At 44.1% G+C, this 27,367-nt stretch overlaps 2 protein-coding genes across 11 annotated transcripts in view; one reads left to right on the top strand and one right to left on the bottom strand.

Moving 5' to 3' along the window:
• Nucleotides 1-26,698, bottom strand: STRADB (STE20 related adaptor beta). 9 transcript variants are annotated; one of them, XM_053279844.1, is made up of 12 exons: nt 25,133-25,417; nt 23,616-23,672; nt 22,093-22,173; nt 18,147-18,249; nt 16,831-16,952; nt 16,047-16,155; nt 14,162-14,285; nt 10,793-10,964; nt 7,011-7,115; nt 4,395-4,648; nt 2,538-2,580; nt 1,669-1,965 (listed from the first exon to the last, which is right to left on the bottom strand). In XM_053279844.1, exons 2-12 carry the CDS (start codon nt 23,625-23,627, stop codon nt 1,813-1,815), a joined length of 1,278 nt encoding a protein of 425 aa, XP_053135819.1. In that variant the 5' UTR covers nt 23,628-23,672; nt 25,133-25,417; the 3' UTR covers nt 1,669-1,812. The 9 variants fall into 9 exon arrangements, 8 of the variants coding, with proteins under 8 accessions (XP_053135797.1, XP_053135786.1, XP_053135777.1 ...); XM_053279860.1 differs by having other exon boundaries at nt 4,395-4,621; nt 25,133-25,415; XR_008312497.1 differs by having other exon boundaries at nt 1,860-1,965; nt 2,538-2,667; nt 25,133-25,419.
• The window catches only part of TRAK2 (trafficking kinesin protein 2), a 67,791-nt gene continuing 65,896 nt past the window's right edge, over nt 25,473-27,367 (top strand). For both annotated transcript variants that reach the window (XM_053279787.1, XM_053279777.1), the window contains exon 1: nt 25,473-25,846. The gene's annotated coding sequence lies outside the window, so the exon portion shown is untranslated. The remainder of the gene's footprint in view (nt 25,847-27,367) is intronic.

Genomic DNA, 27,367 nt, shown 5'->3' with positions numbered 1-27,367 from the left:
TAATGCAAATCAAACCCTTTTTATTAGATCACAGTTAACAACTCACAGTACTAGGGAATAGTTAGTACACAATTTTTTTTCTCCTGCTTTGCAAAACAAATCATAAAAAGGAACACTCACATTCTCCTACCACAGTTTGAAAAGGTTGCTGGAGTAATTACCGGTAATAAAAAGAAACTGTTAATTGTTTGATAGTTATCTCAACAGGAAATATGTATATTTACAGCACTTAAGGATATATGTACAAATTAATAGGGCCTGAGTAGAAGTTCTTACTTAAATTTCTCTTTTTACTATAAGAATATTTTAACTGTCAATTGAAATTAACTGGTTGAGGTATTCTATAATTGGGTGTTTTGGTCTCATAGTAATTTTAGTCTGATTAACATGACATAAAAATACCATCAAAAAAAGATGAGCTAAGTCAAACAACTTTCTTTAAATAAGAAGCACATTTTATTCCAGTTACACATTTACATTTATCAGAGTAGGGTTGGCGACTAATACAATTTTACTTCAGTAGTTTCCTAGTCAGAAGAAGACTTGTGATACTAATTGCATCACGTCACTGATGCAGTTTTGTGAGGTTACACACTTAAAGATAAAGCTAACAATCTTTTACATGATATCAAATAGAATGTATATTAATCAAATATAGTTTGTAAATATATTCATATTAAAATCCTCTATCCCTAAATCACATGCTCTGAGAGCGCAAAATTTTTGGTTAAGGTCATGTTTATTCAGTCATTCACAGTACTAGGGGAACAGGAAGCAGTCTTGTTTCCTATCAGTCGGACCTTTTTATTGTTGCTTCTCATTGTGTTTGTCATTCAGGCTCATCTTTCCCCTCTCAATGAAAGGCACATCAAAAAATTAAAAAGGTGCAAAGCTTAATGTCATCTTAAGAATCTCTTGACTTCTAGAAAAATGTTTGCAGCAGTGTACTTCCAATAGTCATGTGCTGTTTTATGTATCCCTTGTATTCAAGGTTTCCATCTATGTGGCTCAATCAGCCTTTCATTATTGCTTTCTGCAGTTATATAGTTTCCTTTATCTGCATTAAAGTCCTACAGTCTGAAATACTGCTTATTTCAAGGCCAGCTAGGTATATGCCCTGAACAGTGTAATGCCAATTATCATCAGAGCCATGGACTGATAAGCAAGAAAGAATATATTCAAGTACTTACAGGCTCCTATATTTGATACCATTAAGCAAATTATTGGTTCTGGATTAAGTATTGTGAAGAGGTCTGATAAATACTTTGTGTTAAAAGATCACAGCTGTCCTCAGGGTACAGTGATGGCTACACCAACAGCTGTTGGAGGACAAGTGGCATAAGATCCTTCAGAGGTTTGTAAATCATCAAATTTTTGTAAGCAGGAAAAAGCACTACTTTTAAAAGAAAATGTTTATATGTGTGTATTATAATCTCCCTATAAAGAAGTTTAACAATACGTCAAAAGAAGAAATTCTGAGAATTTTTTTTTAATGAACACTTAAAAAGTAGCATAGGAGGTACCACAGGTGCTATACTAAGCTAGAGTTTTAGCATCAAGTATGCACCATTCTAATTCAGTCCATAAGAAAAGAGAGAAGATGCTTGAGAGTGTGTGGACTCTTCTGCCAATTCAAGGGCTATTGTATTCACATACTATCACTTGGAAATAGTTTTCCTTCCCTTATAACATCTGTACAAAATACTCACTTTTTTCAAGTATACTAATATTTGTGTTTTGACCATTAAAAGGAAAAGCAGCAGAGAAATCACATTTTTCCAGAGATACAAAGCAGAGGTATGGTCTAGTGTATCAGAATTCCCAGTGCAGCTCTTTCTCATTTGGCAAAATACACCCCGACTCACTCCGGAGAGCTGCTGAACATGTCGCTGGTATCTGTGGTTGGGTGTTTTGGATGGCAGGAGGCAACAGTGAAAGCAATGAACCCTTTGTTTGTTCTTTGACCTACAAGGGGAGAACACAGACTAGTACCCACAAATCTACGGAAACAATTCTGAATGCAGATAAGGTCATTTAGCCTACAGCAGGTGGACAATTCAGATTACGGCTTACTCCAGGAAAGGGATGCCTTGGCATCGATTGCCACATGTTAAAAAGCAGGCTCAAGGAATTAGTGACATTGTAGAACATCCTGTCTTATCAAAAGGCTAACATCTACAGTGCACCATGCCACTTCTTCAAGTATATTGCCGCTATAGCCCACAACCTTTTTCCCCATAAAAATCAAACTGCTCCAAATATATGGGATGACATATGGAATTATGACTACTGTGCCCCATTAATTTCACTGGGATTACTGGTGAATAATTTAGTCGGGATGTTAGCCACAGCCTTTTGGCTAGTTCAACCAGTGGACACCATAAGCAGAGCCAAGCATCTTCCACGTCCAGCTATTAGCAATTTGTGCTTCAGTTCATAGCCTCCCATGCCCAACAATGGCTGCATGTGCAGTTTCCCAGATCATCATCTTAGTTTTGCTAACTTCAGCTAAAGATAATGAACTGTAACAAGCTCACCTGCTTGAAAAAAGCATGTGACAGCAGACCTCTTGCTGATGGCCTAAATCCCAGAAGGAAAACACAAAGCTTAGGTTTTTAACCTTTGCAAATGGAGTTAGTTGGCAATTACTTCCCCTCCTCTTGAAGCCTATGAGCAGGGTCAATCGATTGAAGAAGAAAAAAAACCAAGTAAAAGCTTTCCATTTTAAACAGATTCCCATATATACTTGTTAAGTAGCTTAATATTTTCAAAAACTATATAGTTCTACCAAAAAATAAAAATAAAAATCAGGCTCTCCATATTGAGCAGTTTAGATTTCAACATCAGGACTATTAACTGATGAAAGGATGCAGTCATCTGCCTTTAATTGATTTAATCAGTTAAACGGAAGTAGATGTAAATACTTGTTACCCAAAACTCAACGTATATAGATGTTTTTTAGGTTTTGCTTACACCTCCTATTTATAAAGAAGAGTCTTTTCTTGCTTTTCACCCTATTGCAAGGACACACCCAAACCACAAAATAAAAGAAGGGCAACTTTCATCTCCGCCCCCGCCCCCAACGTTCGGTTGCACTGCCTGCACGGGTAACTGTCCAAGTGGTGGCAGAAACTGAGCTCTACTGAATCCCATTAGGGTCCACCATGCACAGGCACTGCACCCATGGTGCCCAGAACTTCTGCCCCTGTCGGCAGATGGGCTTCCACTACCAGGAGACTGTGGCAGGTTGCGACAAAGGAGAGAAGATGGCAGGCAGAAAAGCAGCAGCAAGGCAACTACCTAATGAGATGCTCAGTGGCAGCGTCACAGGATTCGAGGGGGAGAGGAGGCAACTGGTGGAGGAGGAGCAAGGTTTCACAAGAGATCGGGTTCTGTGACCAAGGGGAGGGTGCACCTGGGCTGGATCGTCAGGCATGCTCACAGCTACTTAGAGAAAACCCCGGGAGGCACTGGAGGAAAGGCACGTTTAGGCTGATGGCTTGGCCTCCTGAAGAGAAGCAAGCCACAATACGGAACTGAAAGTGGAGGAGGAGGTGGATAGTTGGCAGATTGTGAACCTCTTCCCTTTTAGAGGGTGGCAGGCATCACAGAGGACCAGGCTATCTCACAGATCCAAATATTTATAATCTTCCATCTCGGGAAACAGTTAGGATTTGTGCAGCCACGGCTCACTTTGGGCTAATCTGATCTTACTGTGGGCGGGTTCAGACAACCACTTGGAAGGACCCACCATGTAGGAAGATGAAGAACCAGGACCACACAGGGAGCACAAGCTACTGTTGGACATGTTGACTGAACCCACCAAGATTCTTCACCTGACTTCCAGATCTTGGGGATGGAAGTCAGTAAAATGCCAGGTGGAGAATCGCAGTAACTGAATTTGAGCAGATTCATACGACACACCCAACAGGAGTGTGCACTCCCTGTGATGTTACAGACGGTTTTCTGAAACTACCCTGTATTTAATGCATGCAATTAACAATGGCTGACATTATGACCATAATTTTCCTCATCATGTCAGTCAATATACCTATGCAGCATCTGGTGCATAGAATCAGGCATAGAATCTGGCTTTCTGAGAGTCTTGCTTTTCATTTTAAAATGACTGTTTCTGTTTAAACACAGAAACAGCTCATGCACCTGGTGAAGATTAAGACTCTCCCCTTCAAGAGCAATCCTGAAACATTCTAGACAAAACATATACCGTTATGATATACAATTGTATAAAGTATACAATGAACAGACGTTGGTAATTTCAACTGTATGGGGAAACTGAATTTTCATTAACCACTGAACAGCTCTTTGAACGCCACACAGTTTTAAAATGCAGTTTACAGAAACATTCTAACCAAACTTAATTGTGAATACATTACCTTTTCTCAGGATCCTGCTGCAAACAGAGTTCTACCAAGTTATGGAAAGCAGGAGAGAAGTTTTTTGGTGGCGTTTGTAGTCTTTCACTTGTCATTGTGTGTGTCATGCTTTCACCAATTCCAGAGTCAATTCCTGACCGGGAATTTTTTAACCTGGATTCACCACATGGAAAAGTGTTTATAGCCCAGGGATAAGAAGATGGACCTTTAAGCTTCTGCAGCAGCATCTGGGGAAAAGGCAATACAATGTTTGCCTAGATAAGCAAGAAATAAATGAGAGTTGTGCTGAATGTTCCCTAATTTGAATTTTCAGGTCAACAGCAGTGGGGTGCAGGAATATTTCCTGGAGGTAAAATGAAGCTGTTCACTGTGCTATTGCTGCTTCTATCTGCTGCTGTTGGCTCAGCAGAGATTGCATAATGATGCCATGATTTATTGATTGATAAATTTTTATACTGCCTTTCATTAAAATAATCTCAAGGTGGTTTACAAAACATTTAACCCAATATAAAACCATAAAACTGCACAATAAGAATTAAAATGGAATATAAAAATATAAATCTAATAAAAATATAAATCTAATAAAAACACACATAATGTGACCATAAAACACAGAGCAGCAGCAACAAAAACAGCACTCATATAAAAGCCTGGGTAAAAAGCCAAGATTTCACTTGTTTTCTAAAAATTGTGATGGAGGCTGGGGAGTGAATGCCCACCAGAAGAGCATCCCAAAGTCTGGGGGCAATGATTGAGAAGGCCCTGTCCCACAGGCACGAGAGGCAAGCCTCCCTCATTGTCGGCACATGGAACAGGACCACCTCCCCATGACCTCATCAAGCAGGCAGAAACCCTTGGGAGCAGGCAGTCCCTCGGGTATCCGGGGCCCAAATCATTTTGGGCCTTTAAAAGTCAAAACCAGCACCTTGAATTGGACCCAGGAACAGATTGGCAGCCAATGTAGCTCTTTCAAAATGAGGGTAAAATGGTCCCAGTGGGCAGCTCCAGGTAACATCTTACCTAGCTGCCGCATTTTACACTAGCTACAGTTTCTGAATATTCTTCAAGGGCAGCCCCACACAAAGCATGTTACAGTAATCCAGCCGTGACATGACTAAGGCATGGGTAACAGTGGCCAGATCTGCCTTCTCAAGAAAGGGACACAGTTGGACCACTAACCAAAGCTGTGCAAAAGCACCTTGGGCCACCACCTCCACCTGAGCTTCCAAAAGCAGAGCTGGGTCCAGCAGTACCCCACAAGCTGTGCACTTACTCTTTCAAGGGGAGTGCAACCCCATCCAGAACCGGTAGAATCCCCTCATCCTGATTGGCTCTCCTGCTGGTCAACAGTACCTCCATCTTGCCCGGATTCAATCTCAGTTTGTTAGCCCACATCCAACCCATCACTGCCTCCAGCCCCCGATTCAGGACACCCACTGCCTCCCTAACATCAGGTGACAAGGAGAGATAGAGTTGAGTGTCATCTGCATATTGTTGACAACTCAGTTCAAGTCCCCGGATGACCTCTCCCAGCAATTTCACGTAGATGTTAAACAGCATGGGGAATAAAACTGAACCCTGTGAGACCCCACAAGCCAATCGCCACAGAGCAGAGCAGTACTCTCTCAGCACTACCTTCTGGACCCTTCCCCCAAGAAAGGACCAAAGCCACTCCAAAGCAGTGCCTCCTATCCCCATACTCGAGAGGCAGTCCAGAAGGTCGATGGTATTGAACACTGCTGAAAGGTCCGACAGAACCAACAGGTACACACTCTCCGTCAAGCTCCCAGTGTAAGTCATCCACCAGATCGACCAAGGCAGTTTAAGTCCCATATCCAGGATGGAAGCCAGACTGAAAAGGGTCTAGATAATCCATCTCATCCATGCTACATAACCAATCCAATCTGACTATGCACTGTCACCATGGAGAACAAAATAAGAACATTTAGGGCAGCGCTTCCTGGACTCATCACATGGAAGGCCGTAGCCAACCAGGGGTCACATAGCAAACACTAGTCAAGGGCAAACAAAATATATTCTGAGCAATGCTTCCTGACAGGTAAACACTTTTGTACTCTTTCGTAACACTACTTGGGGACAAAAAAACAACAACAACCAAGAGGCGATTTTTATCAGCATTTGGATGCTGACAAAAGTAGCTTGAGACGTGGGTAGTTGAAGGTTCGCTTTCTCCCATATATACTATCAACCTCCCAGGTAACTCAGGTTGTCATCTGGGGCTCTCCTGTCAGTTCCTCGGCTGTTTGAGGTTTGGCAGATATAGGAAAGAAGCAGGGACTTTTCAGTGACAGCACTGTTCTTTGGAACACCCGCCCCATGGAGGCCATATGAGCTCCCACACTGTATACTTTTAGACATAGGATAAAGACCTTGCTTTTTAGAACAGCTTTAAGTGGTGGGCAAGCAATCTGAAGTTGATTTCGGTTTTCCTGCTCAATTATTTGATTTGGCAGTTGTTTTAATTTTGGATTAGTATTGTTTTATTCCTTGCTATAAACCGCTTTAGGTCCTGTGGGGGAAAGGCAGTATAGAATTGTTATGTATAAAGTAAAAGTGCTGTGCTAAACCAATAAGATGAAGAATTTTGTGCTTTACCTGTGTGCGAGGCATATCCTGAAAAGGTACATGCCCATTAGCTAGTTCACATGCTGTAATCCCCACACTATAGATGTCAGACTTCACATTATATCCATGAATATCCTAAGGACAAAAACACTGCATTAAACTGAACTGCTGTATACCTGTCACTGTGTGTGATTTCTCATATATACGTGATTTAGGATCACTGTTAGTTTCTCAGTTTCTGCTACTGACCATATCTTAATCAAGCAGCTCCCACAAGGAAAAATGCATTTAATTTCCAATATTGCAGCAAAATTATCTTTGGTACATTTATTAAATTCATAATAAAAGTTTTGTTTTTTCCTTTTGAACAGCTTCATGGAGATAGTATAATACCACCATTCATCATCAGGTAAATTTTAAATCTGTTTAGAAAGTTCCAGATTACTTTTCTGTTTTTTACAGCACACCCAAGGCAAAATACAAAACTTTAAAAACCCCAAAAAGTGATCAGATAATCAGTTAAAACAACACACAAACACACCCAGTCATCAATAAGCCACCCAAGACAGAAAACCGAAAACTAGCAACAATAATCAGGGTCTCATCCAAGGCCATAGGTGAAGATGGAAGAGGGTGATTTTCATCAACCTTTTAAAAAGCAGAGATCAAGGGGAACAGGCGGGGCTCACAGTGGAAAGTGTCCCACAGCCTGGGCACATCAACAGAAGAGACCCTACCTTGAATTTCCAGTTGCTATACTTTGGCCAGCAATAGGAGTCAGAGTAGCACCTCTCCAGGTGAGCTCAACTAGCAGGTAAATTCATATATGAAGAGTATGGCAGTCCTTCAGGCTGGGTCAGACGGGGGCACTGAGAGGGCGGTGGAACATATGTGAGGAGGGTGCCGCATTTTTTAGCGGAATGGGTGGGAGTATTTTTCGGTTCCATTTAAGAATTATTTTTTTCCTGTTAACTTTTGATATCTGACCTCTATGTTTTCTGTTACTTAGATAGAGGTTACTATAAATGTTTCAAATGAAGGATCACTTATAACTATTCAGAAAACAGAATTATATACCAATAAAATAGTTTGGATATATATTTCCTAATTAATAAAATACTTTAATACTGTTTTTTAAATTGATTGATTAATTGTAAATACAAGCTTTAAAATTTGCAAAAACCTAAGGAGGAAGAGGGATCTGAGAGCGATCGGAGAGTGACTGTTTGTGAGCCAGGATGGCTTTCTGCCCACTCTCGGTAAGATGCTGGGTAGGACAGCACTGTCCTACCCAGCTCCTGGTTCACACATTATCCCTCCTCCTCCTCCTCCTCCTCCTCTAGGTCTTTGCTCTCACACATCCAAAAACTGGGAGCACCCACAGCTCCTGTAGCTGGATAGGACACTTGCTCTACCCAAGTTATGATTGTGTGAACTAGCCTATGGTTTCTTCTCTCCTGCCAGAGAGAGAAATTAGGAAACAAACCAATAAGGTCTTCCTCGGGCAACCATTGAAGTGGATGCTCCCTGCTGAAGTCCACGCACACATACAAAGTGGAACAATCCGAGCGTGAACAAAAGGACAACATGTACTCATCCTGTATGAAGCAATTAGCCTTGGAGGAGAATGATATGTTCCCAAAGAATCAGGAGATCTTTGCTTGCTGTTCACACCTGTAAATCTGGAGGCTGTAGAAGAGTGTCAAATCATCCATATGGATAGAAGGCTCCAACAGGTGGCTGACTGGGGACAAGAAGAGCTCAGGGTGCTAAATTGAAGCCACCTCATGGCACAGCAGGAAGTGACTTGCCTAAGGAGCAAGAGGTTGCCGGTTCGAATCCCTGCTGGCATGTTTCCCAGACTATGGGAAACATCTATATTGGGCAGCAGTGATATAGGAAGATGCTGAAAGGTGTCATCTCATACTGCGCAAGAGGAGGCGATGGTAGACCCCTCCTATATTCTACCAAAGACAACCACAAGGCTCTGTGGGCGCCAGGAGTCAACACCGACTTGACGGCAGGGCAGGCCTGTGTTCATCCCCGCCCCAGCCCATGGTATGCAGCCCTGTCCCTACCGGTGACACACACCTTGCTGCTGCTCCTACAGGCTACCACCAATGATCTCTACAGCTGAGAAGGCCTCCCTGCTTCCCAATGGCCCCGTGCAGGAGGAGAATGAAGAGCACACATGCACGCTCCATTCCCATCTGGCTTGGAGGCCACTGGGAAGCAGACCCCACTCCATTCTTCTCTGCAGAAGGGGATGGAATGGAGGCCTCCCTGCTTCTCAGTAGTACAGACTGGCAGCAGCAGCAGCCATGTCCACCACTGAGAAACAGGGAGGCCTCTGTCCCGTTCCTCTCTGGAGACAGGAACAGAACAGGGCCTCTCTGCTTCTCAGCGGTGGATCTTGGTGGCAGCATCCGGTGGGGAGGAGAAGGTCAGCGAGGGGTGGCAGGAGCCCTGTTGGGCTGAGAGGAGCCACAGCAAGAGGCAGCAGGAGACATGATGGCAAGTGGGGGGAGGGTATGGAGACCAGTGGTCCCTCTAATTTTTTTCAACTATCAAATCAATCATAGGGTGCACTGGGAATCGTCCCGGTGTCCCAGTCTGTCCCTGCCTTCAGGTAGCCCAGGCCCAAGTCACTGAGGGGGTTTGAAAGGTTAAAACCAGCACCCTGAATTGAGCTTGGAAGCAGCTCAGGAGCCAGAACCGTTTGCACGAGATTGGTGCGACATGCTCATTCACACCAAGCTCCTGACAACAGCCCAGCAGCAGCACCCTGTACCAGCTGAAGCTTCCAAACACTCTCCAGGAGAGCTGCACATAAAGCCCAGATGTGTCAAATGCATGTGCAACAAGTGGGCAGATCTGCTTTTGCCAGCAAAGCCGCAGCTGGTGGGCTAGCTTAAGCTGCACAAAGGAACTCCTAACCACAGCCACAACCTGCTGGCCGACACCGAGTGGATGCAAGAATGATAGGAAAGATTTCTCTGCTGCCATCACCAGCATGGAACAGGCCCTAACATGGGCCTCTAGCTTGTGGTCAGACTCATCGCAAGCCCTTCTCCAATATTCCCCTAGCCTTCATCCTAACCTCTTCATTGCCAGCAGCTCCCCCTGTTAGAAATATCTATATCAGAATGCAGATGACTTTAAGGCGGAGCTGTGCTCATGTTATGAAATATTGGGGATATTTGTTTATAATTATTCAGTATGTCTCTCAATAGAAATGGACAAATGATCAAATGGTGGTATAATGAGGCTATCTGCATGAAACTGTTTGAAAATAAACTAGAGCTTCCATGAGGAACTTGTAGACTGAAGCAAAGATAATTTTGGAAAGTACTTGAAATTAAACACAGTTCCTACACAGAAGGAATGGAAGAGTCAACAGCAGAAATGAACATGCGAACAGCAATTATTCAGTTATGTATACTGACACCAGATCTAATGCTTTTCAGCAACCCACTAAGAGTAATTGCACATTGCAACAAACATTTTGGGGTTACACTGATTTCAGAGACATGTGTTTCAGATTTCCTGAAAGGTTATGCGCATTGTAGTGTATACATAACATATTACATAGTTTATTCAAACATCTTGTAACACAACACAAAATCAAACACAGACATTAAGCTAGCAAGCTTAGTCATCAGAGTGCAGAATTAGCACTCTGTATGACTATTTCCAAGGCACAATCTGTACCATTTTAAATATATTGCACACACACACACACACACACACACACACACACACACACACCCTCCAAGATTGCACAATCACAGTGAAATGCAGCATTTACTGACCTGTCTCAGTAGTTCAGGACTCAGCCAAGGAAGCACTGATGTACTGAATTGGGGGAAGTCATACACAGTTTTTAAACTTTGTCCACTGCTGACCAAACTGTAAAGATGGTTTAAACCTGATAGATGAACACCACCATTCCCTGAAATCAGTATGTGGCTAGCTTTAATACTTCTGAAACACAAATGTTGAAGCTTTAGTTAGAATGACTGTGAGAAATATAACACAGGACACCACAAACTCTGGCACGTGTCGCACAGTATCTTATATATGGCCTGCCAAACACTACTCTGCAACCTCACAGATGCAGAGAACAGGCACTGGAGAAGATATATAGCTTGTATTAGTCTTTGTGTTGCTCTCAATTGCAATCAGAACGTTCTTCTATACATGTGGTTAAAAAACAACAAATCTCACCACATAAAGAAATATACAGAATAGATGTTAACTGCAAAATAATGGCTGTCTTGTGGACTTGACAATTTACAAGTCTCAAGAGTATCCATAAGAAGATCTGGGCATTTACCAAAGAAGGTAGGAACCCTTCCCATAGCCCCATCTCTTCAGTCCAACAAGAACAGCTCTTTTAAAACGTGTGGCCTGTTTTTTGGTCATGTTTTCTCTGGGTTGTTTTCGTCTCCCTCTTTTCTTTCAGCCTAAAGGGAGCACTGCAACCAAGGTAGCTTGGTGATTGGTTAGGAATCTTTTGCTTTTCAAAATGACTAGAATAATGCTTCAGCACTCCTCATTTACCTAAAGTAATGTCCATTTGGCCCACTCCCCCACCATCATGTGTTTTTCATTGTTATGCGGTTTTCTTAGTACATGTAATCTGTTCAAGATTCAGAACTGAATGGGTTTCATTCACAGTACTCATTATAGTACACTAGTAATTTTAAGCCCGTTAAAATAACGGGCGCTAGAACCTCCCCCCCTTTCTTCCTTCTCCCTCTTTCTCGGCCTCCTTTTCTTCCTTCCCCCCCCCCTTTCTCTCTCTCTCTCTCTTTCATTTCTTCCTTTTCTCTCCCTCTCTTTCCTTTCCTTCCTTTCCCCTCTTCTCCTTCCCTTCTTTCTTTTTTCTTTCTCTTTCCCTCTTTCCTTCCTTTCTTCTCTCTCTCTCTCCATTTCTTCCTTCTCCCTCTCCCTCCTTTCCATCGTGTCTTCTATCTCATTTCACTCCCTTCTTTCTGTTTCTTTCTCTTTTCCTCTTTTCTTCCTTTAACGGGCTCACTCTTTGGGGCTGGCGGCTCCTCCCTCCCTTTCGTCTTTCTTTTATCCTTCTCCCTCACTCCTTTCTCCTGTTTCTTTCTCCTTCCTTCCTTAGTTCTCTCTTTCCTTCTTTCCCTCCCTCCCTCCTTCTTTCTTTTGTCCTTTTCCCTCCCTTCTCTCTCTTTTCTTTCCCTTTTGGATGGTCAATAGCAGCAATATTTGGGACCAACGGAAGTTTCTAAGAACTCTTCAAAGGCAGCCCTTTAGCATTTGTTTTTAAGCTGTTTGTGGCAATCTGTGTAGGGTTTAAATAAAGGGGGAGGAGGAGTCTGAATCAGGACCATGGCAAGAGCAAAGAGTAAAGCCTCCTCCCCTATTCTGTGATCCCAATAGCGGGATAGTGGCCAACTGAGGAACCGGGGAAGCCCGCAGTGGGGAAAAGAAGGAAACCACACATTCCCCTTGGTGTTCTCCACCAGCGCTGGGAGTTGGGGGGAATGCCCCCTCTGGTCCTGATGGGAATCGACAGCCATCCCGGTGATTGGGAAATGACACCCGCTATCCTCCATGGACGTGTCTCCTTCTGTGGGGCTGTTAGGGAAAGGCCCCAGAGACTGGAGACTTTGCTTTCATCAATTCCCCCCCCCCCCGCCCTTGAGCAGCAGGGAGCGCAGAAGACACCAGCAACACTCTCCTCCGTTCTTGCCTGCCTTAAAGATCCATTCCAAGTAGCCGTTGAGTTCCGGGGGGGACGGGAGGGAGGGGGCAGGGGAAGGAGGGGACTCGCTGGGGAGCCTTCGCGGCTGTTCTCTCGGGCCCGCCTCCGTGGCGACTACTGCCGCCCCCGAAACCGCGCACGGCCCGCAGCAGCAGCAGCAGCACCGCCGCCGCTTCCTTTTGTGAAGAGGCTTGCTCTTAATGAAACAGCACTTAGCTAAGTTCTCGGCGGCTGGCCTGGAGCCGCCGCCGCCTCTGCCTCCCTGCGGCTGCTGGAGCCGCCGCCGCCCTCCCTGGAGCCGCCGCCGCCCTCTGTCTCCCCGTCCCGGTATCCGTCTCCTCTGGGCCGCCGCCTCGGCCAATCTCCCCCGCCGCCTCTTCCCTGGTTTTTTCGCGGCGGCCGCTTCTGGTTGTCCAACATGGCCACCGGGTGCTGGCGGTTGTGTCTCCCTCGGTCTGTTCTGCGCATGCGCTCCGCGCATGCGTAGAACGGCCGAGGGAGGCACGGACACACGCTTGGTTGTCCACGGATGGACACCAAGCCTTTTATTAGAGAGGATGTAATCTGTTCAAGATTCAGAACTGAATGGGTTTCATTCACAGTACTCATTGTGTATTGGAGAGAAGCTGCCTAAGAACTACCCAAGTGGTCAGGAATCTAAGGCAGCCCTGGACCTTTACAAAGCTAAGTCACACGCTGTAGCACAGATTTCTAGCACACTTGGTTATGAAGAAAGGTTCTGATGCGGGCAGCAGTGTCTCAAAGCTGCAGACCAAATAGCTTTTTTTTTAGAGCTTATGTATACAGGAGGACCTCCCTATTCGTTGGCCCAGCACTCGTGGTTTTGCATTTTCTGCGGCCAGATAATTAGCATCTGACCCCGGGATATGTGAATAGAGAAAAAAGGGTTAAACCCACATATCCGTGGGTCAGAGATGGCTGAAAATTACCTCGGAGGTCATTTCTGGCCGCCATTTTATTTATTTATTTATTACATTTATATCCCGCTCTTCCTCTAGGGAGCCCAGAGAAGTGTACATGGATCTCTCTCTGCTGGAGAGATCAGGAGCCATGTTATGGCTCAAAACAGAGGCAAGAAATGCGATTTTCAGCCCTATGGGTGACAGTGAAGCACAGAAGGGCACCTTGAGAGGCTATTTGGGGGCAATTAGACATGACTGGGGGGAGGAAATGGGGCAACATTTCCTAAGTATTTGCAGCTTTCTCCCTAACCCTTTGGATTGGGGTCCAAGATTCTGAGATATCCAAAAAGTTGGTCATCTTGTGTAGACATAACAATCTTTCCAATTAAAAGCGTAACCATCAATAAATCAGAGTTAGAGCATAGCCTACTTACAACTGAAACAGACAAAGCAACAGTTTAACCTTACAAGCTCATACATTGTAATAATCTGAAACTTTCTTATATTCTTCTCTACAGTACCTGTGAATATAGCCATGTTGGTGCATGTAGTTTAACCCACTAATTGCGCCAAAGAGAATATTTCCTATCAACGCTTCGCTCATGCCTTCAGGGAAGTAAGTCCTCAGCAGATGACTGGCTGAACCTATAAAAAGGTGCATGAAACAGGCTAGTAAATCAGAATAATGCTTTTAGTTATACAGTGAAACCAGAACTGGTCCGAGACATTTTGCTTCCATAGTAATAAGAACTTAAGAACAGCCCTGCTGGATCAGGCCCAAGGCCCATCTAGTCCAGCAACCTGTTTCACACAGTGGCCCACCAGATGCTGCTGGAAGCCTACAGGCAGGAGTTGAGGGCATGCCCTCTCTCCCGCTGTTGCTCCCCTGCAACGGGTATTCAGAGGCATCCTACCTCTGAGGCTGGAGGTAGCCTATAGTCCTCCGACTAGTAGCCATTGATAGACCTTTCCTCCATGAAATTATCCAAAACCCTCTTAAAGCCATCCAGGTTGTTGGCTGTTACCACATCTTGTGGCAGAGAATTCCACAAGCTGATTATGCGTTGTGTGAAAAAGTACTTCCATTTGTTGGACCTAAATTTCTTGGCAATCAATTTCATGGGATGACCCCTGGTTCTAGAGTTATGTGAGAGGAAGAAAAATTTATCTCTATCCACTTTCTCCACACCATGCATGATTCTATAGACCTCTATCATGTTTCCCTGAAGCTGTCTTTTTTCTACACTAAAAAGCCCCAGGTGTTGTAGCCTTGCCTCATAAAGAAGGTGCTCTAGGCCCCTGATCATCTTGGTTGCCCTCTTCTGCACCTTTTCCAGTTCTACAATGTTGTTCTTTAGATGTGGTGACCAGAATTGTATGCAGTACTCCAAGTGTGGCCGCACCATAGTTTTGTATAAGGGCATTATAATATTAGCCGTTTTATTTCCAATCCCCTTCCTAATGATCCCTAGCATGGAATTGGCCTTTTTCATAGCTGCCACACATTGAGTCGACACTTTCAACAAGCTGTCCACCACGACCCCAAGATCCCTCTCCTGGTCAGTCACCGACAGCTCAGGTTCCATCAATGTGAAGTTGGGTTTTTCGTCCCAATGTGCATCACTTTAAACTTGCCAACATTGAACCACATTTGCCATTTTGGCATCCACTCACCCCGTTTGGAGAGAACCTTTTGGAGCTCCTCACAATGTTTTGGATTTCACTACCCTAAATAGTTTGGTGTCATCTTCAAATTTGGCCACCGCGCTGCTTACCCCAACTTCTAGATAATTTATGAATAAATTAAAAAGCACTGGTCCCAGTACAGATCCCTGGGGTACCCCACTGCTTACTTCCCTCCATTGTGAAAAATCTCCATTTATCTCTACCCTCTTGTTTCCTGTTTCCTTCAACCAGTTAGCAATCCACACATGTACTTGTACAATTCCAAATTCTGATCCTTAGCAATGCTGCTGAGAATGCTTAGGAAGAAGAACTCATAGCTGTGCATGGTGTCTCCACAATTACCAATGACCCTGGGGGTACACTTTGCATATGGCACACTGATTCCCTGGTGTCCCTTGATATCGCCACCCCAAGCAATCGCCTGGGTTGCTTCTGCACTCAGGCCAGCCTTCTGTGGAATGTTTTTTCCCCTAAACAGTGGCTGATTTCTCATTCCTCTTGACAGAAGCGTTTCTACTACTTAAATGAGCTGGGTATTAAATAAAGAAATTATTCTAGCCCATCTTTGGTTGTGAGTCTATTAATAAGGAAAAAACGAACGACAGCCTCTTCTTTACATTTCATAGGTCAGTCCATATTACTGATGTAGTATGTAGCACAGGATTAGCCTATGCAGAGGTGATTCAGCCAACATAAATTTTATGCAAATGAAATACTTACTATAGGCCATGAAAGGAGAAATGATCCAAAGCCAGCTTCCAGCAGTAAACACAGCCCAAAGAGTCATGATATTGGGGTGTCGAAAGGAGTGGGATAACACCACCTCATTCTAGAGGAATGACCAAGAGTTTCAGTCATTAAAAGAACAACACTTAGCACCCCACACATCCTTAGTCACAAGCCACTAGTAGTCTAAAGACAATTCCTGAGCCACAAATGAAAAAAGGCTGTAGATTGTTGCACAGTGTCAGAAACTGTGGGAGCTGGGGGTGGGGGCAGGTCGAGAATAAGCTTCAAATGTGGGGCTCGATGCTTCCACTCTGCCCCTCCCCAGCTACCTCTCTCAGCTCAGCCTGCCCTGAGCCCAGCAGGCTGGTAATTTGCCCACTTAACAGACTGAGCTCTCCAGAGTTCATTCCTCAGCTAGACGAATTAGTAGTTCACTGGGCTTGGGGCAAGACAGGAGAGGGAGGGAGGTGGCTGGAGCAGGGTGGAACGGGAGCATCACTTGTGGCTCATTTTCCACCACCCCCCAGCGCATTTCCACTGGCCCCCACTGGTGAGAAATGCAAGCTCAAGCAACTTAAACAGCTGTAATTGAGCCCAATCGCAGTTTTCTGAACGTCTTAGAGCAGAACATTTGTGGCCCAGCATCCCTAGAGTTATTTCCCTTTAAGATCCTGGCAATCTATTGAGACTACTTCTTCACAGGACCTTTAGTTTCCAGTCACTTTGTTATTAGGTTAATGCTATACAAAATTAAGATGTTAAACATCAGTTTTACTTGTAAAGCTTTCAAGTGTTCTTCAGAACATCTTTCCAGATCTGTAATCCTTACAGCCACTAGTGTTCCTGTAGGGATATGACGTGCGAGGTAGACTGAAGTTAAGTTGTTGAATCCCCTTCCTATTAGCAAAACAGAAGTTCACCTCTTTAACAACTTGGTAGTTTTTCTTAGTCATTTGCTTCATTCAGCATTCAAACAATTCTAGAATCGTAGATAGAAACCAACAGCTCATGAAAAACAGCTGATCTGAAACTGGGCATAATCAGCTAACATGAGCCAGCAAAAGAAGACATTACTGCAAGACTGAATTTATAACAGACCAACATCATCTCAGGATTAGCAGAATCCAAAGGACAACCATCAACTGCACTCTTGTTTAGACTTTTTAACCATACCGCGCCAACTGCCAATCAATAAAAGCTCATTTTGCATTCATTTCCAAAAAAGCAGCAATACACTTAACCACTATACAGTAGAGCAAAGCTATAGACATCATGTACAGTATGCAAAACACATTTATTATTATTATTTTATATTTCATATCCAGCTCTTCCTCCAAGGAGCCCAGAGCGGTGTACTACATACTTAAGTTTCTCCTCACAACAACCCTGTGAAGTAGGTTAGGCTGAGAGAGAAGTGACTGGCCCAGAGTCACCCAGCAAGTCTCATGGCTGAATGGGGATTTGTACTCAGGTCTCCCCAGTGCTAGTCCAGCACTCTAACCACTACACCACACTGGCTCTGGACAATGGCTAATAAAATTGTGCAGCCAGAAATACAAAACAGGGATTTAATAGGGAAACCAATTCAAGTCCATTTGAAGGTAGTCTTTTAAGCATCTCAATGCCAATACCAGGCCACAACTGACACCCTTGCACTAGCCTCACAGCAACCATGGGCAACTTTTGACACTGTTCAACAGAAACACGTGAGGGAACCTAGATTGCCCTACCATGAAGAGGGCAATGTTCTGCCCGGCTTCTTACAGGTCTACATAGACTGCAGAGGACAACCCAACCCTGCACTTGCCTCAGATGAGAGGAAGGATCTGTAGGGAGGCAAGCCAGATCGGCGGTAGTACACTGCAGTAGACTATAATCCAGGATCAACAGAACATTGGCTGTCACTATTCTGTTCACAAGGAGAACATGGGCCAAATGGGACTCGTAGATGATAAAAAACAGGAAAACCTCTCAGTGGCAAAGCAACAGAACTTTAGTTTTTCGCCTCATACAAGCATGCCATCCAATTTGCTAAGTATTTCTCAAATAGATAAGATAGGATGTATCATTTTTCAGATCACAAACCATCACCTATTTCCACCTGAAGATCGTAATGGGACACATCAGAGGACCATGATATTTGTTGAACTCCTCTTTGAGTGGCTTGGCTCCAAAATACAGCAGCTTCATCTGTCTGAATAATAAAAAGATTATTACTGCAGGCACAGTAACCCACGTATCATGAATGCCCATGGATCACTATCCAGATCTGATTGTTAAACTTTTATTTTTCAATGTGTTAATGTCCCAATTAGTTGAAAAGCTCTAAGAAATAACTACTCTAAGTCCAAGAATGTGGAATTGCATATATGATACCCAACACATATGTTATAATTAACTCTAGAGCATCTGCTTTGCAGGCAGAAGGTCGCAGTTCAATCCCTGGCATGTTCCAGGTAAGGTTGAGAAATACCCTGGCCTGAAACCCTGGAGAGCCGCTGCCAGGCAGTGTAGACCAGGGCGGCACAACTTCAACTCTCCTGTAGATGCTGGACTACAACCCCATCACCCCTGACTATTGGCCACTGTGACAGAGAATGACTGGAGACGGAGTCCAAAAACAGATGGAAGGCCAGAGTTGTGCAGCCCTGGTGTAGACAATACTGAGCTAGATGGGCCAATGCTCTGACTTGGTGTAAGGCAGCATCCTCTGCAAGTTATTTAACATAATAATATTTCTTCCAGGCAAAACAGTTCCAGTGAACCTATGCAACACAATTAGTCGTTATATCCTAGTGTCAGAACATTATCAAGTCAATTGATGGCCATTACCACAAGTAGTTGAACAAGGCAATTAATGTTGTCTGCATCCACAGCACAACGTTCAACATCCTGTTCTGCAGATACACCTAAGCATTTTCAGAAGTGATTTGGGAGGTGGAGCCACAGCCAACGTTTGGGCCAGTCCATTGGATCTTTCAGATACCAACTCCAACTTTCAGGATTGTCCGAGAGCTGCTTTGACTTTCACTGTAGGATCTGGAAGTATGTGTGAAGGCTGTGATAACTTGTTGCTGATATTGTTGGAGGAAAGCTATGGGGCAGGGCAGGGCAGGGGGAGCACTGAGCCTGCCAAAGTTTGTGTGCATTGAGTACTTTGCGAATTTAACACATTTATGTGAGGAGGTCTGCTCCAGAACTGGAAAAATAGTGCTTGCCTGAATATTTTACACTGAGGAACATCTATTATATATTTTGAATAATATGTTTGTTGGTTGGCTCAAAATAAAGTCATACTTCCCAATGACCTGCAGATACCAAATTTTGCATAAGCAATCCTGACACCGAATTTAGCTGAATGCACAGCCTTTTACCCTGGAATAAATAATAATAATAATAATAATAATAATAATAATAATAATAATAATAATAATAATAATAATATTTCTTGTTTACACAGTCAGACAGGTGTTATTGACTGGTTTGTTTTATCCAAACATCGAGTCCTTCCCAAGGACCTGGGATGCCAGAATGTTATTGTCAATGGTTATAGATATCGTCGCAGAATATAGGCTGTTCCCAGTAAAGCTGCTTTTTGTAATTGGCTGATGGTGATTTCTGTGGCCCCTATGGTGTTGAGGTGCTCTTCAAGGTCTTTTGGAACTGCACCCAGGGCGCCAATTACCACTGGGATTATTTGGGTCTTTTTCTGCCACAGCCTTTCAATTTCAATTTGTAGATCTTTGTATTTGGTTATTTTTTCTATTTCTTTTTCTTCTATTCTGCTATCCCCTGGTAATAATAATAATAATAATTATTATTATTATTATTCAATTTCTATACTGCCCTTCCAAAAATGGCTCAGGGCGGTTTACACAGAAAAATAATAAATAAATAAGATGGATCCCTGTCCCCAAAGGGGACACAATCTAAATACTGGTAGGGGTGGGGAAGAGAGATTTAAATAATGTATTTTTAGAGGAAATTCTGAATAAAATCATCATATTTTAACTGTTATATTCTCAATAGATTTTTAACACTCAACAATCAGATCATCAAACGACATCATGCCCAAGAGAAGCAGAAGATCTTTCTCAGTTTCAAATTTACTATAATTCATATTTACCATAAATGGTAATTATTCAATACAATGAATAATGTTTGAAGTTGAAATCCTACAAATGTCAAACTCTTCATTAATAAAACATTCTAATACATATATTTAATTTCTTTTAGATTAATAAGTGTAATCTATACAAAGTGATTATGCCTGGTCAATGACGAGCTTCACCTACTAGTGAAATATATTTCAGCATCAGACAAGCCTGGTAGTACAAATTCAATCTGTCATAGTCTCGACCTCTCCAGCACAATATACTTTTATTTTTTCATTAGTAGACCTCCCTGTTAACCAAACTGGCTATAGTATTTTGCTGGCAGGACTTCATCCTACACTCTCATATAGGGAGTGGTAGTAAGAAGATGAATGCCATTCCCACTGTATCAGACAGTAAAATCCATACATAATCCTTTTCTATTATAACTACAGTTCTGTTTTATTCAGTAACTGATCATGCTGCAATGCTATATACAATTTAATTGCCTATCAAATATAAGGAAAGTGAAAAGCTTAATAAGCTCCAAAAAGAACATTTACATATATGACTAACCACTCTTACATTATTTTAAACAATTAGAGAGAGAGAGAGCAATACACAATACTGATCCTTTTAAATTTAAAATTCATAAACCACTTTTCTACTAGACATGATCAAAGTGGCACACAATAAAAGTATAAGTAGATTAAAGGCTCTTTAATCTACAGATTAAACACTGTAACAAGCTGAAAAAATTAATGAAACCAATTTTTTAAAAACCATAAAACTCGGAGCAAAGAGAAATAATTCAATACACAATCCAACATGCACTCTGGCTTTGATCGGACAGGGAATCTCCATTTCGACTGTGGAAGGGGAAAAGGTCCCCATGCTGCACTTGCAAAGTTCTACCCACCACAGTCAACAATGGGAGCCCTGGGCTGGGTTCTAGAGCTGAATTGGGTTCTAGATCTGATAACATTGTCCTACATTTAAAAGCCATCAAAAACCTTTAAAGAACTAGTCCTTATTCCTCACTGCAACACTATGGGGTATTCCTTGAGAAGACTGAAGGAGCTGGTTCAGACAATGCCCCCTGGTCAGCATGTCCATTTCACAATGCACATGTCTCCCCATCCAGTCACCATGCTGCTCCATCTCTTGTTATGGTCATGTAGGGGGCAGAGTGTAGGGATGTGCATGGAACCGGGCAGAGGAAGTTTGAAGGGGCGGGAGTTTGTCTGACTTTAAGGGCGGGGGAGGGTGCATTTGCCCCTCCCTCCACTTTTCCCCACAAGTGCCGGGTACTTCCTGGTACTTCCAGGCAAAGAGGAGACGGGGCAGCAGGGAGGTATGCTGCCATCCCGAAGGAGCCTTTGCCAAAGGAGCTTTGGTGGGAGATAAGCAGAGGGAGGGGTAAGTGCACTCTCTCCCATCCTTAAAGTCAGACCCCTCCCCACCTTCAAACTGGTGGAACAGCCGGTTATTCAAACCAGTGTGGAGGCCCTTAAAAGGGCCTCCAAACGGGTACGTGCACACCCCTAGCAGAGTGTTCAAACTACCTCTAACTGTGTGTTTTAAATATCACTTTAAAGTAGTGTTTGAATTATGCAATGGGGTGATGTATCAATCCACCACCCATGTGACTATGCAGGGATAGAACAGCATGAAGGATGAAGAGGAGAGACATGCAAGTACACACTCCTCACACGTGTGGAGTGGTTGGATGGTATTATCCAAACTGGCCCACTATAGCAGGTATTTCAGTTTGGACACACCATTTCACCATTGGTGTGTGGTATTTCACCACTGGACACACATAGCAGAAAACAACAATGCATGCTCCGTTTAAAGGATGCAGGCATGACTTGTAATTAAAAAAAAATAAAACCACCATTGCTGCTGATGATACAGGCAAGGTTAAAGACACATTTCCCTACCAAGTCTTGACTGCTGCCACTTTCAGACTGTTTTTCTGCTCCAATTGATTCAACTCGAGTCCGCAGAATACAGGAACAGTCCTTGAAATACAAAACACTAGCATAGTAAGTGCATCACACATTGCTTTTTACAAGCTTTGTTTCCACTAATATCCTTATTAGTTGATCATCAGCTTGGAGCTAGAAACTCACCAAACAGTAACAATGCTAATATGTAACCCCAACAACAACAAAGCCGTGCCTGCTAACCTCAATGAGAAGGGTCAGGAACTTCTGTAGGTAGGGCTCAGCTGACAATTAGGACCCACTGGAAAATGCACTACATCTTGAAAAATGACAACCAAGTATGTTTTCTTAAGATGTTGTCTGAAAGTTCTCCTTTTGAAGAAATACTGTACCTACAAAACTGCTTCTGTGGATTAATATCTTTACCCAGCACCCTCAGTTTGTCCACAGCTCCCTCTGTCCCCTCCTTCTGAAGAGAAGAGTATAGAGCCTGGTCATCAACTGCCAGAGGCCAGAAAAGACCACTCCCCCCGCCCCGCCCAGAGTTTCTCTTACCCCCTGGTAAGGGGACTTCACTCCCAAACCCTCTTTAGTCTGTCCTGGGTGTTGTGGTTGCCATGCGGCACCGCTGGCCCATGCTGCACCAGGTGTGATTGTCACCTGCACTGGGTGCTTTAGAGATAGATGGGGGAGTGGGGAAAGAAATATGTGGGATGGGACTATAAGTTGTGTGTTGAAATGTTTCTGCTAATGCATATTTGCATAAATATACCTGTTTTATATTCTTACATTCTTGTGGGTTCAGTTGCTGTTTGTGCGCTCAAGAACCCATGTGTTAGAAATACTGCGTGTGTCATGGGTGTCGTGTGTGTATGTGTGTGTGTGTAGCGGGATGATGCTTAACTTACAGAGGGGTGGCCTCCAAAGGCCTTTAGATCCAGGCTCCAAAATTACCTAGGAGCACCTCCTGCCATACATATATTCCTAATTATATAGTACTTGCAGGTATATACCATAATTGTAAGCTGATTTGGGAGTCAGTGATTGGCTGAAAAATAAGGTAGAAACATAATAGAGAGAGAGAGCTATGTAGACTGGAGTTGCCACCTTCCGCACAGAATGATGTCCAACAGCTACTTGCTTCTGACCCTAACCTTGGACCACCATTATAACTACACTTGGGTACAGCTATGAAAGCAGGTAGTGAGTCAAACCTATATAGTTGCAGCTCTTTTTTACAACCCAAAGAAGATTCCACATAAAGATGGAGGACAATGGACCTGGACTAGATTCTCCCACAGTCTTGAAGCTTTCAATTTTCTTTGGATTTTACAGCTTTAAAAGTTAGCAATTTAGCCTAAAGGTAAGGCAGCCAAAAGGGGCAAAGGGAAAGCCATTTTGGTCAATTAGGATTTAAACAGTGCATATTTCACCTGAAACCTACTCCAGATTTTGGTATGTGACACAGCATTGAAAAGTCAAAACAAAATGAAAGTGTAAATGAAATACATGCTTACCAAACAAGACATGGAACTGCCTTAGTTCATGGGAAATGTCATGCAAACCCATTTACTCTGAAACAGAATATTAAAATAAAAATAAAAGTTGCGTTCAGTCAAGATCCCCAGCTTAAAGCAAGCAAAGACACCACTCTTTCCTTAGCCACAAACTCTCACAGGGATTCCTGGAGATAACTTCACCAATGATTCATCCGAATTGAATTAGAAGATAAATTCACAGATGACTGATCTGAATAGAAATTCTTCTTGACATACCCAGCACAAACTATTACAAATCAAATTCAGGCATTAATAAAGTTACACCAGAAATGCTAATAATCTACATCAGAAGACAGTTGTGAGAATAATATATTTACTCAGAAGTAAACCTTGCTCCCAAGTAAGAATGTGTACAGCCTGAGCAATCAAGCTGTTGTCAAAGTGCACTCATGCTGTATATACAAACACAAAATTAAGTTGCATATGGATGTACAGTATGTGGTATATAAACAATGTCCAGGACTGAGTCAGGGAGAACCAGTTTTGCTAGCCTGCAGCAGAAGGTGGTTGTGTGCAGTGCAGCATTGAATATCACAATGCATAATTTCAAATTTACCTGATCTCCATCCTCAGCAAGAGTGACAAACAGTTAAGCACCCCTAAATATTAATATTGTTTTAATATTAAATTTGTTTTAATTGTTTTTATGTTGCTAACCGCCCAGAGACAAAAAGTTTGAGCGGTATACAAGATAAATAAATAAATAAATAAATAAATATGCTTAAAAAAAAAAAAAAAAAAACCTGTAGACACGCCACCTAAAGCGAGCGGGGGGGGGAGTAAATAAAACAAGGCAAAAAGATCACATTATTGAGAAGCACATCTATCCAACGCATTGTGAAGGAGGAGAGGGGATACGGGGCAGGGCAGGAGTGGGTGGGGGAGAACCACGATTGCGGCAGCTCACTCCTAGACATGTTTACTCGGAAGTAAGTCCCACCGATTTCAGCGGCACATTCGTCCTAGTAGAGTGTATAGGATTGCAGCCTTAGTCCTGTTTAAAAGGTCTGTCCATATGCACTCCGAACGTGCGCAGACTGAACCCAGCAAACGTACTTCACAGCAGAGAAAGGAAAGTGGTTTAAAGCACTACTGATAACCCCTCTGGCAGAGAGAAACGGCGGGCGGGCGGGCAGATCTACAGGAAATCAAGGACTTTCGTTCCCCGAGGCTTGCAGCCAGCCCCTTTCCCTCGCCCCACCACCAGGGAGAAAGCGCAGAGCAGCCCCGCTATCCGTGAGCAGCGGCTATTTTTTTCTTCTAGGCAAGAGAGCAGAGAGAGGTCACACGCAGCACCACCACCACCACCACCACCACCTTCCATGCACGTACCTTGATCCTCCCATTGCACTCCCTCCCTCCCTCCCAAACCTTTATTTAACCCGCCACCAGGCAGGGCAGCCCGAGCCTGGTCTTGAGCAGGTCAGGCTAACTTGGGCCCCGCGCGCGCGCCCCCTTATCCTCCCGTCACTCACCTGTCACTCACCGCAGCAGGATCGCCTCCTCCTGCACTCGCCAAGGCTGCGCGAGAGCCCAACGAGCCGAGAATGAGGGCTGGCTGTTGACAGGGGGGCGGTGGGGAACTTCTTCCTCGCCCACAGGCGGTGGCAGCCTCGGCGAGCCTCCCTCAAAATCACAACGATCTGCCAGCCTGAACTGCAGCCTCAAACTTTAAGCACCGCCCCTGTAAAGCGACTGTCTCACCCGACACTCACTTTACAGGCAGGCAGATCTGCAGTCGGTTCACCCAACCGGGGCGCCCGCGGCGGAGGCCGGCACCACCCACTGGAAAACTACGAGCCCCAGGGTGCATCGCGGCCAGTCTCCCCGCGACTGAGTTCCGAAGCGGGGGAAGGAAAGAGCGAAACTGTTCCCTCCGCACGGTTGCATGACGGGAATTGTAGTGCGCGTTTTAAAACAACACTTCTAACTACTCCTTGGGTTTTTTGTTTTTGCTTGAGGCGGGGGAGACCCTTCGCTCCTTCCTGCCGCCATCTTGTGACCTCGTGGGGCTGTCACCACCTCCTCCTTCCTCTCCCCCCGCCCAGCCCAGCCCAGCCTCCCCTTAGCCGGAGCTCCGAAAGAGGGAGCTGGGGAGACTGTTGCAACTGCAGTGCCGCAGCCCATCGTTTGAGTGGAGGCGGCTGGAAGTACCGAGGTGGAAGGGAGCCCGTCTGGACCTGAGCCTGGTAAGAGGCACATGCATGGGCGGCGGCGGCGGTGTGACCATTCCTCATCCCTGCCGGGCTGTAGGCACCCACCGAGTGCTTTCTCCTCCTCCCACCATCTCCCTCCCTTTCTCCTTCCCCGCTTCCTCCATATCTCCCTCTTGTTCCAGCCCCCGCCGTTCTTTCGCCCGGTTTTATGCATATTTGTTTTCATGCATACGGGAATGAGTTACTTCGTCTTCGAGGTAGCCTCCCTCTTTTCTCTTTCCATCGAGGCTTGACCACTCTCTGCTACCCGTTTCAAAGTGCCTCCCGTTCCCTCTTCTTCTTTTTCCCCCCTGTCCGCCATCCTGGGTATCTCACCGGAGTCGCTTCCTTTAGTTGAACAGATGGGCTTCTCTCTTCTTCCTCTTCTGCTGTAATGAGAACTTTCCAACTTCCAAGATTGTTCTTATTGTTTTAAAGCAAGAAAAAACTCACCGTGAGGAAATGGGAGAAGACCTGGTCTTGTGGGAGCAAGCATGAGTTGTCCCCTTTCCTAAGCAGGGTCTGCCCTGGTTGCATATGAAAGGGAGACTACATGTGTAAGCATCCCTTAGGGATGAGGCCGCTCGGGAAGAGCATCTGGTTCCAGGTTCACTCCCTGGTATCTCCAAGATAGGGCTGAGAGAGACTCCTACCTCTAACCTTGGAGAAGCTGCTGCCAGTCTGTGTAGAGAAACTGAGCTAGATGGACCAGTGGTCTGACTCAGTATATGGCAGCTTCCTATGTTCTTAAAGGGTATGCAAGACACCCTTCCTGGGAGAACTGTGGTGGTCACATACATGGGAAGGAAGCAAGCCTCTGGCTGCACCCAGCATCTGATGATGTTGGTTTCTCCCCACTCCTCCCTGCCCCATCTCTGATCAGCCAGTTCCTTTCTTCTTTTCCCTTCTCTTTTTATCCACTGTCGTCATTACAGAAATAATAGGCTCTTTATCTTTTCTGAGTGACATCAGTGGAATCTGTAGTCAAGTGATAAAGACAAATCATAGGGAGCTCAAGAGATGCACGCTTCTGGACCAGTTATTTGCTGGGGCAAGGTGGGCATCTAAGGAGCAAGTCAGTGGTTGGAAGACTGTTAAAACTATTTTGGTTATTACTGTGTATGCACATGAATTTTGTTTAAATGTCTTGAGTATATAATAAAGGAACGAGTCACAAGTCTCTGCTTCTGTAATAGTAGTGTACAAGTGGGGCCTCTAAAAACCTATTGCACAGTGACAGTTTGCTCTTATGTTTTGTTTTTCTGTTCTGGTTTTATCAGCTCTCCCTTAGAACTGATTCTGACTGTAGTTTGCTTCGTAGGTTAGAACACGTGTCAGTGGCAGATCTGTTATTTAAACTTTTAAAGCATTGTATATCTCCTTTTTTGTGCATTCTCCAGTAATACAGTGCTTTCCCAGAGCTGGCCCTCTGAGATTTATGTCTTTTCAGAAGTAAAATGCGTTTTAGAGGTTAATACAGTATGGCACATCTGAGTATCTGCTCTTGACATGTTC

The sequence above is a fragment of the Hemicordylus capensis genome, chromosome 1, assembly GCF_027244095.1.
Source record: "Hemicordylus capensis ecotype Gifberg chromosome 1, rHemCap1.1.pri, whole genome shotgun sequence".
Lineage (NCBI taxonomy): Eukaryota > Metazoa > Chordata > Lepidosauria > Squamata > Cordylidae > Hemicordylus > Hemicordylus capensis.
The sequence above is the reverse complement of the archived record's forward strand: the minus strand, read 5'-3'. Positions and strand labels throughout refer to the sequence as shown.